Source organism: Lethenteron reissneri, chromosome 70 (genome assembly GCF_015708825.2).
Source record: "Lethenteron reissneri isolate LAM-NWPU_2019-01 chromosome 70, ASM1570882v1, whole genome shotgun sequence".
In the NCBI taxonomy this organism is placed as follows: domain Eukaryota; kingdom Metazoa; phylum Chordata; class Hyperoartia; order Petromyzontiformes; family Petromyzontidae; genus Lethenteron; species Lethenteron reissneri.
In genome coordinates, this window is record NC_083848.1 from 4,148,972 (window position 1) to 4,167,191 (window position 18,220).

The 18,220-nt window shown below is 54.4% G+C and overlaps 1 protein-coding gene across 1 annotated transcript in view; it reads left to right on the forward strand.

The window, feature by feature from the left end:
• LOC133361017 (uncharacterized) overlaps positions 1–18,220 on the forward strand; it is a 60,445-nt gene that overhangs the window by 25,945 nt on the left and 16,280 nt on the right. Inside the window, exons 3-6 of the mRNA XM_061579902.1 lie at positions 3,763–3,868; positions 6,707–6,781; positions 9,091–9,741; positions 12,697–15,806. Coding sequence (XP_061435886.1) covers positions 3,763–3,868; positions 6,707–6,781; positions 9,091–9,741; positions 12,697–15,806 — 3,942 coding nt within the window. The remainder of the gene's footprint in view (positions 1–3,762; positions 3,869–6,706; positions 6,782–9,090; positions 9,742–12,696; positions 15,807–18,220) is intronic.

The window sequence follows — 18,220 nt, forward strand, 5'->3', positions numbered from 1 at the left end:
ATTGTTTGGCTGGATAGAAGGAGCTAAATGGGTGTGGCACGGGCTAGAGAAGAGATGGAGTGATGTGGTATGAAGATATGGAGCTGAGTGGACTTGCCAATAACTGGTTTCAGCGGAATCTCCACCCTCTGTGGAGGAAATTCGTGAATGACGCCCTCCAGCAACAATCGGGGGCAGAGGAGCGATTCTCATAACGAGCAGAGCGGCGAGCGGCTAAAACACGGGAAGTTGGCGCAGGTGGAGCATCTCAATCAGTCGACCCGTGGCACCTGGGTCTGTCCCATGGCCTCCTGCCAGCGAGCATTCGACACTTCACGTGGCCTTAAAGTGCACATAGCCTGGCACAAGCGCCGTGTTTACGTCACCACCACTTAGTGCCAAATGGCGGTTGTTGTTGGATGGGTATGTGGGTGTGCTGGTGGGTAGGTAGGTGGTCGGATGGGTGTGTGGGTGGGTAGGTGGGTGGGTAGGTGGGTGTGCGGCTGTATGGGGGAGCAGGTGGGTGTGGGGGTGTGCGGGTGTGTGGGTGTGCGGGGTGAGGGTGTACAGGTGAATAGGTGGGTGTGTGGGTGGGTAGGTGTGTAGGTGGGTGGGTAGGTTGGTGTTGGGGTGTGTGGGTGTGCGGGGTGAGGGTGTACAGGTGAATAGGTGGGTGGGTAGGTTGGTCTTGGGGTGTGCAGGTGGGTAGGTGGGTGGGTAGGTTGGTGTTGGGGTGGGTGGGTGTGCAGGTGGGTAGGTTGGTGTGGGGGTGTCCAGGTGGGGAGGTGGGTGTCCAGGTGTGTAGGTGGGTGGGTAGGTTGTGTTGGGGTGTGCGGGTGTCCAGGTGGGTAGGTGGGTGGGTAGGTTGGTGTTGTGGTGTGGGGGTGTCCAGGTGCGTGGGTGGGTAGGTTGTGTTGGGGTGTGCGGGTAGGTTGGTGTTGGGGTGGGTGGGTAGGTTGGTGTTGGGGTGGGTGAGTAGGTTGGTGTTGGGGTGGGTGGGTGTCCAGGTGGGTGGGTAAGTTGGTGTGGGGGTGGGTGGGTAGGTTGGTGTTGGAGTGGGTGGGTGTCCAGGTGGGTAGGTGGGTGGGTAAGTTGGTGTGGGGGTGTGGGGGTGTCCAGGTGGGTAGGTGGGTGGGTACGTGGGTGGGTAGGTTGGTGTTGGGGTGTGCAGGTGGATGGGTGTCCAGGTGGGTAGGTGGCTGGGTAGGTTGGTGTTGGGGTGGGTGGGTGTGCAGGTGGATAGGTGGGTGGGTAGGTTGGTGTGGGGGTGTGCGGGTGTCCAGGTGGGTAGGTGGGTGGGTAGGTTGGTGTTGGGGTGTGCAGGTGGATAGGTGGGTGGGTAGGTTGGTGTGGGGGTGTGCGGGTGTCCAGGTGGGTAGGTGGGTGGGTAGGTTGGTGTTGGGGTGTGCGGGTGTGCAGGTGGGTAGGTGGGTGGGTAGGTGGGTGGGTAGGTAGGTTTGTAGGTTGGTGTTGGGGTGTGGGGCTGTGCAGGTGGGTGGGCGGGCGCTGCCGTGTGTGGGTGGGGAGTTGAGCAGTGCGGCTGTGTCTGTGCCGCCTCTCTGGCAGTCCGCTATCATTGCAGCTGACTGGAGACTGGGCCTTGTGCTCCGTGAGCAGCAGCAGCAGCCGGACTGCAGCAGCAGCAGCTGCAGCAGCAACGGCAGCGGCAGCGGCAGCAGCGGCAGCGGCAGCACCAGCGGCTACCACCGCGATGTCATTCTGCACCCAATCCCGGCTCCTGCCGATACCGGGGTGAGGCAGTTCAGTTCCGTGGAGACGGTGGTGTGGGCAAGGCTGAGAGGCACCACAGCGGTGTTGGGGGTGTAGGCCGCTCCACCGCGTGGGGAGGGGAGAGAGACAGAGGGTGATGGAGGGTGATGGAGGGTGATGGAGGGTGATGGAGGGTGATGGAGGGTGATGGAGGGTGATGGAGGGTGATGGTGGGAGAGGGAGATGCGTGGGATTCTGTCGGGCACGTGAGCAGCAGATTGGGGGAGGGGGTCAAGGTGGTGATGTTCTGGTGATGTCATGAAGAGAGAGGGGGGCAGAAGGCAGGGGTGGGGGAGGAGGAATAACTGAGCCCAAGATGTCCAGGATGATGTTGATGAGGTGGTCGTGGTGGTGGTGGTGAGGGGGTGGTGGTGAGAGGGTGGTGGTGGTGGTGATGAGGAGGTGGTGATGAGGAGGTGGTGATGATGAGGTGGTGGTGGTGGTGAGGGGGTGGTGGTGATGGTGATGAGGAGGTGGTGGTGGTGATGAGGGGGTGGTGGTGGTGGTGAGGTGGTGATGAGGAGGTGGTGGTGGTGATGAGGGGGTGGTGATGGTGATGATGATGAGGTGGTGGTGGTGAGGTGGTGGTGATGAGGTGGTGGTGGTGATGAGATGGTGGTGATGAGATGGTGGTGATGAGGAGGTGGTGGTGGTGATGAGGGGGTGGTGGTGGTGATGAGGTGGTGATAGTGATGAGGGGGTGGTGGTGGTGGTGAGGAGGAGGAGGAGGAGGTGGTGGTGGTGATGAGGGGGTGGTGGTGATGAGGTGGTGATGATGTGGTGGTGGTGGTGATGAGAGGGTGGTGGTGGTGGTGAGGGGGTGGTGGTGATGGTGATGAGGAGGTGGTGGTGGTGATGAGGTGGTGGTGGTGATGAGGGGGTGGTGATGAGATGGTGGTGGTGGTGATGAGGGGGTGGTGATGAGATGGTGGTGGTGGTGATGATGAGGTGGTGATGAGGTGGTGATGGTGATGAGGGGGTGGTGGTGGTGGTGGTGAGGAGGAGGAGGAGGAGGAGGAGGTGGTGGTGGTGATGAGGGGGTGGTGGTGGTGATGAGGTGGTGATGGTGATGAGATGGTGGTGGTGATGAGGTGGTGGTGGTGATGAGGTGGTGATGATGTGGTGGTGGTGGTGATGAGAGGGTGGTGGTGGTGGTGGTGTTGTGGAGATGTGGTTATGGTGGTTGTGGTGGTGGTGATGTTGCATTAATGATTTCAAATATTCAGTCATGCTGACTTCTCACCCTGCATCCTCACCATTCACTCACCCTGTACCCTCACCATTCACTCACCCTGTACCCTCACCATTCACTCATCATGTACCCTCACCATTCACTCACCCTGTATCCTCACCATTCACTCACCCTGTACCCTCACCATTCACTCACCCTGTACCCTTCACTCACCCTGTACCTCACCAGTCAACCTCACCCGTACCTCAACCATTCCTCACCCTGTTACTCACCATTCACTCACCCTGTACCCTCACCCTTCACACGTCACCCTGTACCCTCACCATTCACTTACTCACCTGTAATCCTCACCATTCACTCACCCTGTAACTACCCTCACCATTCACTCACCCTGTACCCTCACCATTCACTCATCATGTACCCTCACCATTCACTCACCCTGTATCCTCACCATTCACTCACCCTGTACCCTCACCATTCACTCATCATGTACCCTCACCATTCACTCACCGTGTACCCTCACCAAACCCTCACCCCGTCCCCTCACCACGTCCGCTCACCCTCTCTCCTCACCCCGTCTCCTCACCCCGTCTCCTCACCCCGTCTTCTCACCATGTCCCTCACCACGTCTCCTCACCATGTCCCTCACCCTCTCTCCTCACCATGTCTCCTCACCATGTACGCTCACCCTGTTCGCTCACCCTGTACTCTCCCCACCCGTGCAGAGGGCCATGCTGAGATTCTCTGAGCTGGAGATGCGGGAGCGGGGGAGGGGCGGTGGGGGCCGGGGGGATGGGGGCGGGGCTGTGGGGGCCTCTGAGTTCGAAGTTCACCACGGGGGGGAGGGGGAGGAGGTGCGAGGGGGCAAGAGGGGGATCTGGGAGGCCATCGGGGGAGGGGGCAGCCCGGAGGAGGGGGACTCACCAAGTGAGTGACTCACTCACCAACTCACTCACTCACACACTCACTCACTCACCCACCCACTCACCCACTCACTCACCCACTCATTCACCCACTCACTCACCCACTCACTCACACACTCACTCACTCACCCACCCACTCACTCACTCACACACTCACTCACTCACTCACCCACACACCCACTCACTCACTCACACACTCACTCACTCACACACTCACCCACTCACTCACCCACTCACTCACCCACTCACCCACTCACTCACACACTCACTCACTCACCCACACACCCACTCACTCACTCACCCACTCACTCACCCACTCACTCACACACTCACTCACACACTCACTCACTCACACACTCACCCACTCACTCACCCACTCACTCACCCACTCACCCACTCACTCAAACACCCACTCACCCACTCACACACTCACTCACACACTCACTCACACACCCACTCACCCACTCACTCACACGCCCACTCACTCACACACTCACCCACGCATACACCCACTCACCCACTCACTCACACACCCACTCACTCACCCACTCACTCACCCACTCACTCACACACACACACACTCACCCACTCACTCACCCACGCACACACCCACTCACCCACTCACTCACACACACACTCACACACACACCCACTCACCCACTCACTCACACACTCACCCACTCACACACCCACTCACGCACTGAGTGAGTGACTCACTCACTCACCCACTCACTCACCCACTCACACACTCACACACTCACAGCAACAACAACAACCGCCATTCACCACTAAGTGGCGGTGACGTCACCACGACGCTTGTGCCAGGCTATGTGCACCTTGAGGCCACGTGAAGTGTTGAACGCCCGCTGGCAGGAGGTCACGGGGCAGACCCAGGTGCCACGGGTCGACTGACTGAGATGACCGAGATGACTGGCTGATGCACCACCTGTGCCCCCTACTGTGCCAACTTGCTGTGCTTTAGCCACCCGGCGCTCCGCTCGTTATTGTGAGCGTCGCTCTTCCGCCCTCCGTTGTTGCTGGAGGGCGACTGCCTCCAACTGCCCAGTAGCGTCCTTCACGAGCCTCCTCCACAGAGGCCGATTTTGACACCGCTGGTACCAGTCATCGGCAAGTCCACTCAGCTCCAAATCCTCCTGTACCACGTCACTCCATCTCCTCTCTAGCCCGTGCCGCGCCCGTTTAGCCAGCTCGATCCGGCCGAACAAAAGCTGTCAGTGTGTGTGTTTACATGTTTGTGCGTGTGTTTTCATGTGCGTGTGTGCGTGTACGTGTGTGTTCGGCAAAACAACCCCCTACCTACTTGGTGGCGCCGAACGGTTAGGCTGTGGTGAGCAGTGCCATTGCGGGTGGGCCAATGTCAATTGGCCATTCCCCTCATGGCGTTTGTAGCCACCACTCAAACCTGCGGTGGAGTGGTCTCAGCTAGCTGATGAAAGCTGCAAGCGAGAATGTCATCATCGCTTGCAGCTGGAGTTGTCATTGCACCCCCCTCCTTCTGATGCCGAGGGGACATCGGCAAGGTTTAGGACTGTGGCTCATGCAGCTTCAATGGCCGCTTTGGGTACACGGTCTAAACCTCGCTAGAGACCCCAGCTGATGGATGAGGTGTTTCCGGCTGGCTGAGAAAAAGCGACAGGCCCACTCTCACCATCTGCAGCATCCCATGTCGGAGCATGAGGAGGCTTACTGCAGGCTTTGCTCGGAGGTTCAGAGAGCTGTGAGGCGCTGTAAGAATGAGTGGTGGCCGCGTGATGCTGAGGGGATGGAGTCTGCCTCAGTAGCCCGCAATCACAAGTCACTCTTTAACGCCATCAAAAAAGTTACTTGCAGCACCACACCGATCACCATCATTAGGGGGAAGAAAGGTGATCCAATCTCCGACCCCCAGGAACAGATTTGCAGATTTGCTGAGGATTTCTGTGAGGTTTTGGGGAGGGGAAATCCGTCGCCCTGGGAAACATCATGGGGCAAAGTGGGGATGACCCTGCTGAGGCTGCGGTGCCTCCAATATTGGAAGAAGTAGTCACCACTGTGAGTGGCTGACTGAGGTGCCATCTGTTAAGGAAGTAGAGAAGACAATCCAGAGTTTGAGACCAGGAAAAGGGCCGGGCAGAGATGATCTCCCAAGCGAAATGCTGTAGGAGGGTGGTGTTTGTGTGCAGAGTTCCCTATATGACAACATTACAACAGCCGGGACCACTGGACAGGTTCCACAGAATTGGAAGGATGCCCTGGTGGTCCCCCTCTTTAAGAAGGGGGACCGCACAGACTGTAACAACGACAGGGGCATCTCACTCCTCACTGTGCCCGGAAAGGTCCTGGCAAGGATTATCCATCATCGCCTTGCCAGGCACGCTGAGTGGACTTGTTGATGACTGCTCCAGCGGGGTCCAGATCGTCATCTGTGTCATGAAGGACTCTACTGGGTAGTTGGAGGCAGTTGCCCTCCAGCAAGAATAGAGGGCAGAAGAGCAACGCTCACAACAACCAGCGGAGCGCTGGGCGGCTAAAACAAAGTTGGCACAGTAGGGGGCACAGGTGGTGCATCGGCCAGTCATCTGAGTCAACCCATGGCACCTGGGTCTGTCCCGCGACCTCCTGCCAGAGGACGTTTCACACTTAATTTGGCCTTAAAGTTCACTTAGTCTGCACTTAGTCAAAACAGCGCTGAGTCTGCCTCAGCGCTGTGGTGACTTCACCAAGTGGCGAATGGTGGTCTTTGTTGTGTGTGTGTACACTTGTGTCTTTACATGTGTGTGTATGTGTGCGTGTACATGTGTGCGTGTACATGTGTGCGTGTACTTGTGTGTGTGTTTGTCAGCTCACAAGCGTCACAAGAACGGCTTCCAGGATTTCATCCCTGTGGTCCTGAAGTCACGCACACGCAGCCAATCAGGTGAGGGCGTTACACGCGGCCAATCAGGTGAGTGTCACATGCTGCCAATCAGGTGAGTGTCACACGCAGCCAATCAGGTAAGACTGTCACACGCAGCCAATCAGGTGAGACTGTCACACGCAGCCAATCAGGTGAGACTGTCACACGCAGCCAATCAGGTGAGAGTGTCACACGCAGCCAATCAGGTGAGAGTGTCACACGCAGCCAATCAAGTGAGAGCGTTACACGCGGCCAATCAGGTGAGGGCGTTACACATGCAGCCAATCGGATGAGAGCGTTACACAAGCGGCCAATCGGGGTGAAAGCGTTTAAACATGCGGCCAATCGGATGAGAGTATTTCCCAGCCCGTAGGTTAACATTTGAACCGGTCCCAGCCCTCCCCTAGATCGACTCGACCTTCGTTCAGAGACCTGGTATGGTGTTGTAGAACATCAGCACTGGGCAGACAAAGGGGGCCGGGTATGCGTCAAGCGCAACGAAGTAGCGGATTATCATCATCACGTGAACATTTCTAGCAGCAGGAAAATTCACGCAGTGGCCCCACCATGGGGAGAGAGACACGCAGACTCCAAATCTATAACAGCACGCATCGTCAGGGTCCAGGATCTAACCCACTGCCTTCTGCACTCCAGGCGAGGGAGAGAACATCTCCTAGCCACCATATTTGGAGTTTGCGTTCTCCATCTCTCTCACCTGGTGGTCACGTGGATTCTTCTCCGGGTCCTCCAGTCTTTGCCCTCCACATTTAGAATCAACATCACGCGCTTAGAGAGTGATTGGGCTGCTGCTTTGCATTTGCACACGGTGATGGTGATGGGCCACCACCACTTGATTGAGCTGTCATTTGTGATGCCAGGTGGCTTCTCAAATAGTGCAAAATAGCTCAGTGGGGCATTGCCTGGTAAAATAAAATTCGGTTTAGTTCGAATAGCAGTTATCACCATTCTGCCATCTTTGTCCTCCATTATTAAATTCACCAAAGTTTTAGGCGTGAATTTTACTTTATTGCTATCATTATTATTATTAAGTTTGTTTTGTTTTCATTGTCTAGAATTTGCTTTGATGTTATCTGCCGGCCCAGTTGCCCCCTGAGAGAATTATTCTTGGCTCAATTGTGGTGCCCTGTGGCGGCCTTCGCTAACAGGTCTTGCCACCAAGAGTCTGTTGAGGGTAAATGGAGGATCTTTGTCTTTGGGAGTGGGTGAGTGTGTGAGTGGTTGAGTCAGTTTGTGAGTGGGTGCGTGAGTGTGTAAGTGGGTGCGTGTGTGTGTGTGTGAGTTAGTGAGTGTGTGCCTGGGTATTTGGTGCCATCAGACACTCCACCCCCACAACTCCAAAATGGTGATGGAGCAGTTGTGGAGAGAGTTGATAGTTTTCCATACCTGGGCAGTGTGCTCATAACCGGCTCCGGTTTGACAGCAGAGGTCTCACTCCGAATCAACCGAGTGGCATTATCTTTTCATCGGCTGTGTGGAAGCTACCTGGTCTGTCGCTCCATATGAAACTTCAGGTATTCTCGGCCACAGTCATGCCCTCCCTTCTCTGTGCTTGCGTAACATGGACCCCCCCTAATGGAACATCTTCGCTGGTTAAAAACATTTAGGCTGACATGCCTATGATTCATCCTGGGTTTAACCAGGCTGGATTGTGTGAGGAGCTCACAAATCCTTGAAAGAACTGGACAAAGTCCAATCGGTGAGCTCCTACAACAGGCAAGGCTGCATTGGCTGGGTCATGTAGCCCACATGCCCAGCGACTGCATGCCCAAACAGCTTTTGTTCGGCCGGATCGAGGGGGCTAAACGTGCGCGGCACGGGCTAGAGAAGAGATGGAGTGATGTGGTACAGGAGGATGTAGAGCTGAGTGGATTTGCCGATGATTGGTACCAGCGGTGTCAAGATCGGCCTCTGTGGAGGAGGCTCGTGAAGGATGCTGCTGGGTAGATGGAGGCAGTCGCCCTTCAGCAACAACGGAGGGCGGAGGAGCGACACTCACAACAACGAGCGGAGCACTATGTGGCTGAAGCACAGCAAGTTGGCACAGTAGGGGGCACAGGTGGTGCATTGGCCAGTCATCTCAATCAGTCAACCCATGGTACCTGGGTCTGTCCTGTGGCCTCCTGCCAGTGGACGTTCGATATTTCACGTGGCCTTAAAGTGCACATAGCCTGGCACAAGCGCTGTGGTGACATCACCACCACTTTGTGGCGAATGGCGGTTGTGAGTGGGTGAGTGTGTGAATGAGTGGGTGAGTGAGTGGGTGAGTGAGTGGGTGAGTGAGTGGGTGTCTTTGTGTGTTGCGCGACCAGGAGGACTCTCTCCCTTGCTGCCGTTTGGCCTCACGGTGGAGCTGCAGGGATTCGGTCTGGAGGGTGAGCTCCACCATGGGCTACACCACCACCACCTTTTCCACCCGCTCAAATGGGACCCACACCTCCGCCAGGGGCCCCTCTACCGCCCGGGCCTCCGCAACCACCTCCGCCACGGGGCCCACCGCCACTACGGCTCGTGCAGCGACCTCCGCCAGGTGGCCGCCTCCCGCGAGGGCCCCCACGCGGAGCTCCACGACTGGGCGCGCTGCCCCGAGCTCCCCCGCGGGGAGGGTTTCCTCCACCACGGAGACCGCCGACTCTGCAGCTCCTCCAGCGACCTCCGTGAGGGGGCTCGCTCCCACGGCTGGTGGGATGCGGAGCTCTGCGCGGGGGCTCACGCGAGGCTCCACGAGGGGGCTTCTCGCGGGGAGCTCCGTGAAGAGGCGGCTCGCACGGAGCTCCGCGAGGGGCCCTACAGGGGCAGCCTCAACGGTTACCACAGCGACGGGGACCCCCCTCGTGAGGCCGCGGTGGGGGCGGCCCAGCCTTCCCAGCATGCACCGGGGCGAGCGGAGAGCACGGGCCCCGTGCTCGCAGTGCATTGTGGTAGCGTGGAGGAGCCGCGGGGAGAGGGACGCACAGAGCAAGGTACACAAGAGGGAGTACGGTTACATGAGAGAGTACGCGAGAGAGTACACACGGACGGGCACGCAAGTAAACACGCACACAGAACAGTGCGCGTGCACGAGTGCGCACGAGTACAAAGACAAATGTCCCCCATGTAGCCTTAACAGACTGTTGGGGCAACTGCTTTGAGCGAGCACCTATGATGGTACACGAGGGGGTGGGTGGCCAGCACCACGCCAAGACGCCTTTGTCTCCCCAACGGCGATGTTTACTACACACCGCACCAGCAGGTACTCAATTGAGGCCTAGTTGGTCTAGGGCTGGCCCAGGGCTGGTTCAGATAATTGCCACTGGTGTTGGCCGTGAGCGGGAATCGAACTCAGGCCACCGGGTTTATAGCGCAGCCGTGAACCGCTACTCTATTAAAGCTTTCGTGACTGCAGGAATTCATATTCTTGGGTCTTTCGGTAAAGTGACAGATAGGTTCAAAGAAAATAACCAAAAATAACAAAAAGCTACGATGTTTCAATCGCAATTAAGCGGTCGTTTCCAGGAAAAGGGGGGTTAGCTTCCAGGACAAACTGTTTAGAAGGGTTTGAAATGGGCGTAGCCCAAATGTCAGCAGCCAATGAGTGGTGGGCAGCCATCCCGACGGTGGTTGGTTTTCACCAATCAGAGGGCTGCTAGGTGAAAATCAGCTTGTTAAAAACCTTTACAACATCCTGCCTCAGCAGCTTTCCCACTAATTTTTTTCTCCTGATGGCGACCGCTTGTGTTGCGATTGAAACGTCGCCGGTTTTTTGTTTGTTATTTTCTTTGCACCTATCTACGTGACTTTAATGAAAGACCCAAGAATATAGAGATGAGCATGTTCATGGCGGATCGCCGAGCCGCAACCAAGGGGTCGGCACGCGGCGTGACTGTGTGAGTGTGAACCGAGTGAAAGCGCACGTTTGAAATGGGAGTAAAGCACAACGAACATCGCAAGGTGGCAGGATGGGAACATCACAGCCAGTGATGACTTAAACTGGTTGATAACGTCCTTCCAATGATTGCTCAGTTTGTAGCCATCTTCTCGGTTGAAGTTGTGTCTATATATATGTGGATGGCTTCATGAACGAATCTTTGTTGATAGCCAGTGGGTTTGCAAAGTACCTTCGTCTTAGAGAAATCCATTTCGTGTGATCCCACCGCGTTAAAACAATGATCAGCCACAGCCGAGGTATTGGTCCTACAGTGTTTCAGATCTGCCTCGTGTTCACGAACACGGTCCGAGACATGTCGCTAAGTTTCCCCAATGTAACTACTGCCGCAGACACGGCTTAGTTTGTAGACGCCGGGGTATTGCATGTCAGGGATCACATCCTTCACAGATGGGATCAGATCACGAATTGTATGTACTGTGTTAAATCGAACCTGGATCTTGTGTTTGCTCATGATTTTGGAAATCTTTTTAGTGACTCCTGCTATGTATGGCAAGGTGACGGTTTTGATTGGGTCCTCAGATGGTTCTTTCCCAACGGTTGGGGTGATAGCCTTACGGATTGTGTAGTCTGAATATCCATTCATCTTGAGGGCTTGGGGTACGTGTTCCAGTTCACTGGCTAGGTGGTGATGGTCGGAAATGCATCGAGCTCTATGGTGTCGAGTTTTGATGAGGGAATTCTTCTGGGATGGATGGTGGTGGGAGGCAGGTTTTAGGTAGGCATCCATATGGGTGGCTTTCCTATAAACAGGGTCCCATTGAGCCATCTGGTCTCTTTTCGATTAAAACATAAAAAAATGGTAACTTGTCATCCTTTTCCACCTCCATGGTGAATTTGATGGCTCGGTGTATGGAATTGATGTGGTTGAGGAATTGGTTCAGAGCTGGTCGGCCATCTGGCCAGATGACGAACGTGTCATCTCCGTACCTCTGCCACAAGGGCGGACGTAGGGTGGATGCCTGGATGGCATCTGTCTCAATTTTTTTTCATGAAAACATTGGCTGCATCTGGAGATATGGGAAAACCCATTGGGGTACCTTCAACTTGTTTGTAGAATTTTTGATTTAAAGCTTTCGTGACTGCAGGGATCCATATTCTTGGTTCTTTCGGTAAAGTCACGTAGAAGGGAAATAATATAAATATAAAACAATACAAATTCTCACGACGTTTCGACTGCAACACAAGCAATCATCACCAGGTGTGAAATTTTCTTGCTGTGGATTTCACACCTGATGATGATTGCTTGTGTTGCAGTCGAAACGTCGTGAGAATTTTGATTGTTTTATATTTATATTATTTTATTATTTCCCTTCTACCTGACTTTACCGAAAGAACCAAGAATTTGTTTGTAGAATGTTCCATTCCAAGTGAAGTGAGTGTTGATGAGGCGATGTCTCACCAGGGCTGGTACATCAGCATTCAGTCCTGTTATCAACCAGTTGAAGTCATAATTGCCTGTGATGTCCCCCATCCTACCACCTTGCGATGTTGGTTGTGATTTACTCCCATTTCAAACTTGCGCTTTCACAGTCACTTCGCACCCCGACCCCTTGGTTGCGGCTCTGCGATCTCCCATTAATGTGATAATCTCTCCTTAACAAGCTGATTTTCACCTGGAAGCCCTTTGATTGGCGAAAACCGTCAGGTTGGCTGCCCCCCACTCACGTTATCATTGGCTGCTGACATTTGGGCTACGCCCATTTCAAACCTTTCTAAACAGTTTGTCTTGGAAGCTAACCCCCCTTTTCCTGAAGACGACCGCTTGTGTTGCGATCGAAACGTCGTAGTTTTTTTTGTTATTTTTTGTTATTTTCTTTGAACCTATCTCCGTGACTTTATCGAAAGACCCAAGAATACGCTACTCTATTGCTCCCCACTACTACTGCACACACAGACACACGTGTACACACATACGCACAGATACGTGTCTACCCACGACCCCCACTCACGCTGTTGTCTTTCTGTGTGCTTGTGTGTGATGGGTGCGCAGGGTGTATGAACAGCCTCCGTGTGCAGATCCACCTGGAGGCATTGCACACATCTGTGGACGCACAGTCGGACACGGAGCCGGACACGCAGGCGGACAAAGGGGTGGAGACGTCACTGGACACGCATCCGGACGCGCTGCCGGTCCGGCAGGCAAAGATGCAGTTGGACTTTCAGCCCGACGGACGGCCCGGGGGACAGCCTGAAAGACAGCCAGGTAAAGGGCTGGACAAGCAACAGCAGGAGAGGCAGTTCGAGAGACAGCCCCGTGGACAGTCGGACAATCGGCTGGAGGGACAGGCAGATGTGCAGCCAGACAGGCTATCCGGGAGAGAGCTGGACACACAGCTGGACATACAGCCGGGCGACAGAAGGAGCGACACACAACCAGACGTACAGGCATGCGTTGGACTGTGGACTCGGCAACTTCCAGCGAACACCGCGACCCTGAGCTTCCTACAACCGCCCCCAAAGACACCACTACAGCCAGCCCTACAACCGACCCTACAACCTACTCTCCAACTGACCCTACAGCCACCGCTACAGCCAGTCCTACAATCGACCCTACAACCGACCCTACAGCCACCACTACAGCCACCACTACAGCCAGCTCTACAACCGACCCTACAACCGACCCTACAGCCACCACTACAGCCACCGCTACAGCCAGTCCTACAATCGACCCTACAACCGACCCTACAGCCACCACTACAGCCAGCTCTACAACTGACCCTACAACCAACCCTACAGCCACCACTACAGCCAGCTCTACAATCGACCCTACAGGCACCACTACAGCCAGCTCTACAACCGACCCTACAACCAACCCTACAGCCACCACTACAGACAGCTCTACAACCGACCCTACAACCTACCCTCCAACCGACCCTACAGCCACCACTACAGCCAGTCCTACAACCGACCCTACAACAGACCCTACAGCCGGCCCTAAAGCTGGCCCTGCAGCCGGCCCTACAGCCAGCCCTACAACCGACCCTAGAGCAGGCTCTACAGCAGAAACTACAGCCGGCCCTACAACAGACCCTACAGCTGGCCCTACAACAGACCCTACAGCCAGCCCGACAACCGACTCTACAGATGGCCCTACAGCCGGCCCTACAGCCAACCCTACAGCCGGCCCTACAGCCAACACTACAGCCGACACTACAGCCGACACTACAGCCGACACTACAGCTGGCACTACAGCCGACACTACAGCCGGCTTCCATGCCAAAGTCGCTCGAGCGGACCGTGCACAGCACAGGACAGGCTGTCGCACAGCTACAGCCACCACCACTACAGCCGCCACCACCACCACAACAACCACCGCCACCACAACAACCACCACCACAACAGCTCGCCAGTCAGTGGAGAGAAAAGCCGCACAAGCCGACGGGCAGTGCCCAGGCAGAACAGTCACCAGAGCAGAGAGACAGGCGGCCGAGGGGACAGCCCAAGCAGCAGCAACAGCAGCAGCAGCAGCAGCCCAGGGCACAGGCGGCACAGCCTGCAAGACGGCCACCGCGCAGAGACCACAGGCAGCCAATCCAGCAGCATCATCAGCAGCAGCAGCATCATCATCTTCAGCAGCAGCAACATCATCATCAGCAGCAGCAGCATCATCATCAGCAGCAACAGCATCAGCAGCAGGGTGTTCCTCATGCCACACAACCAGCGCAGATGACGAAACAGCAGCATCAGTGTCTTCATCATCAGCAGCAGCAGCATCATCATCAGCAGCAGCATCCGCAGCAGTTGGCCCAGCGTAAACAGCAGCATCAGTGTCAGCAGCACCAACAGCACCATCAGCCGCCTCAGTGTCAGCATCAGCAGCAGCTAAGTCAGTGTCAGCACCATCAGCAGCAGCAGTTGGCCTCACAACCAGCTGTCGCCTTCACACAGCCAGTATGGAAACAGCATCGGCATCAGTGTCAGCATCAGCAGCAGCAGCAGCAGCATCAGCAGCAGCAGCATCAGCAGCAGCAGCATCAGCAGCAGCAGCATCAGCAGCAGCAGCAGCAGCAGACCTCACAGACAGCAATGACCCATTCAACACAGCCGACACAGCCTTTACGGAAACAGCAGCAGCAGCATCTTCATCAGCAACAGCATCAGAAGCCGCAGCAGCAACAGCAGCAGCATCACCATCAACAACAGCATCTTCATCAGCAAAAGCATCAGAAGCAACAGCAGCATCAACAACAGCATCAACAGCAAGCCTCACAGCCTGCTCTACCCCATACCACACAGCCTATGCGAAAAAAGCAACAGCAGCATCAGCAGCAGCATCAGCAGCAGCAGCAGCAGCATCAGCAGCAGCATCAGCAGCAGCATCAGCAGCAATCGGTTCTTCCCCACGCCACACAACCGGCATGGAAACAGCAGCAGCAGCAGCAGCAGCCCTCACAGCCTGCCCTACATCACACCACACAGCCAACGCGGAAACAGCAGCAGCAACAGCAGCAACAACAGCAGCAGCAGCAACAGCAGACCTCACAGCCTGTCCTACATCACATTGCACAGCCAACGCGGAAACAGCAGCAGCAACAACATCAGTCCTCACAGCCTCCACAGCCAATGCGGAAGCAGCAACAGCAGCAGCAACAGCAGCAACAACAGCAGCAACAACAGCATCATCCCCATCAACAGCAGCAGCGTAATCCGCAGCAACAGCAGCAGCAGGCCTCACAGCTGACGCTAGTGCACGGCACACAGCCAACACAGCTGCGGAAACAGCAGCAGCAGCACCATCAACAGCAGCAGCAGCAGCGTCATCAACAGCAGCGCCATCAGCAGCAGCAGCAGCGCCATCAGCAGCAGCGCCATCATCTTCAGCAGCAGGGCGCCCGGCGAGGCCGGAAGCCGCACAAGCGTCGCCCGCTGCTCCTGGGTGGGGAGCAGCGGCACGATGAGTGGGGGGCCGCGCCCCCCGCCAAGCGCCGGCGGGTGGGGGTCCCGCTGGAGGGCCCCCCCGGAGGGGGAGAGAGGGACAAGCTGCCCGGCAAGCGCAAGTACAAGAGCAAGCACCTGAGCGGAGTTGGAGTGGGAGGAGGAGGTGTAGGAGGAGGAGCGCAGGAGGAGACGGTGGGGGATGCCGACATGGAGATGACGCAGGTGGGGCAACGCCGGTCCCTCCGTGCTTTTTCTTCTTCTTTCATACGGATTAATAGCAGTGGGTTAAAGATGTATTTTTTAGGTGTTGTTATCCACTACAATGCTCTGTTCAGAGGCACAGTGGAACGATGGTTTCGCAGGCCGCCGAATCGTTGATGGTGCCATCTGTACATCGGGTGGCATGCAGCATCGGCCATTTCCTGTCCGGATTCGGTCGATGGTTGACCATTGGCGGAGTTGGAATGTTGATAAAAACGAGGACGTTTGACGGGAGGGTCCTTGTATGAGGGCCCTGTATGAGGGACCGTCGACCACAGTCCCGACTCTCGCTTCCATCTCTTGTGTGCTAAGGGGGGGTTGGGGGGGGGGAGGAGCCATCACTCCGTTTGCAGCGTCATGTTTGTGTTGCTGCCTGCTTCGCCTGTGTGCTTTTGTACCGCCCCTTCCTCTTTAAGCCCCACCCCTTCCTCTTTAGGCCCCGTCCCTTCCTGGGATAGGCCTCTGTTCCCTCCATTTTAGGTAACAACAACCACCGTTGCTACTACCGTATTTTCCCGCATATAACCCGCATATGCATATTCCCCGCAAAAAAAGCGTTTTGTGTAAAACTAATTTCAGATAGCCCACACCTCCATATACCCCGCATGCATTCATATCTATAACGTCGTTACCGCAGCTTAATTCCATCATATTAATACAAATTTTACATTTGTAAACCATTCCACTATCAATTGTTAACATTAAAATCATAACGTGCACAAAGAAAACAAACTAACCGGAAACGAGTGAACTTAAAACAGTAAATAAGTTACAAAAGTAAATATCCAATAAATAAGTAACACATAACTGGTAGATAAGTAAGTAAGCGTACTGTTAGGCTTACCAGCATTCGACCTCATCATGTTACAGCTATTGGACCGGTAGTTACCCCTGTACAGCTTTAGCACTGATACATTGCGCACTGCACAGACAATAGCGGCACTACGGGAACTCCATTGCCTCCTGGCAACAAAGCCATTGGAAGTTTGAAACAAAGCTCATGGTCGCGACTGTATAGTGCTCAGCCAATAGCAGCGGCCTAAGGGACTCAGCAATTATGATTCCGCGTCTGGTAGACGCTTGTTAATGCCCTTCCCATTGTGCAATCCATAGTCTCAGCTGAAACTTTCACACCCCCCTACAGCCACTGAAAGTGTTACGGTAAACAAAGTGCACCCATAATCAACGTTTTTGGGTTTAGATCGCGTTATTTATAAATGTGTCGTAACCCTCCACCACCCGACACGGCCAATCAGTAAAAATGTGTCACGTTGACAAAGACAAATAGTTCACTGCTTTAGCCCACCGGTGTGTTGAAGCCACAACATTTACAATTTGAGTACGACGTTTCGCTGGTAATTGCATCCAGCATCATCGGGCAATTCACCAGAATGGTGAGGCTCTGCTGTGTCTCCCGTTCTTATATAGAGCAGCAGCAGAGTGACGTCATCATTAACTCATTAACTCATCAGGTGCAAAGATTCAAGGGGGGAGTGATTGTAATTATATACTAGATTAGTAATCAGGCTATTGTTACGATGCGAGTTGTAGATTAGTAATCATTTGGAATGTGTTTTATTGTGATTATGCTACATTAGTAATCAGTTAGTGGTTGTTTCCCTTATAAGGAATTGTAATGTATCTTATTTAATAATACGCTTCCAGGCTGCACTAAGCCTGTAGCTGTCTGAGCGATTAAAGTTATTTCTGTTTCTCTCAATTTCAATCGATTCTCTAATTAGTCTTTGCCAGTAGTAACTAGTTTTACACAACACTTCCACGTTGTCAAAATCAATTGTAACAATAGCCTGATTACTAATCTAGTATATAATTACAGCAGAGCCTCACCATTCTGGCGAATTGCCCGATGATGCTGGATGCAATTACCAGCGAAACGTCGTACTCAAATTGTAAATGTTGTGGCTTCAACACACCGGTGGGCTAAAGCAGTGAACTATTTGTCTTTGTCAACGTGACACATTTTTACTGATTGGCCGTGTCGGGTGGTGGAGGGTTACGACACATTTATAAATAACGCGATCTAAACCCAAAAACGTTGATTATGAATAACATTGGTCGCGAAAGCCTACGTGTTAAAAAGTGCACCCACTTCAAACATTGTCGTTTCATTGTACAAACAATTCATTTAAAACGTGATAACACGTGCAATTTTAGTGCGAGTGGTTTATTCAGCAGTGCTTTAGTCAAAGGTAAGTGTTGCATAGTGGATAGTCCTACCATGTTATGACATGTCACACGTGTAAAATATTTTTGGGATAGCTCACACCTCCATATACCCGCAGGGTCTTGTATTGTTTGTAAAAAGTGGTAGACACCGCGGGTTACATGCGTGAAAATACGGTAAGCGACGGTGA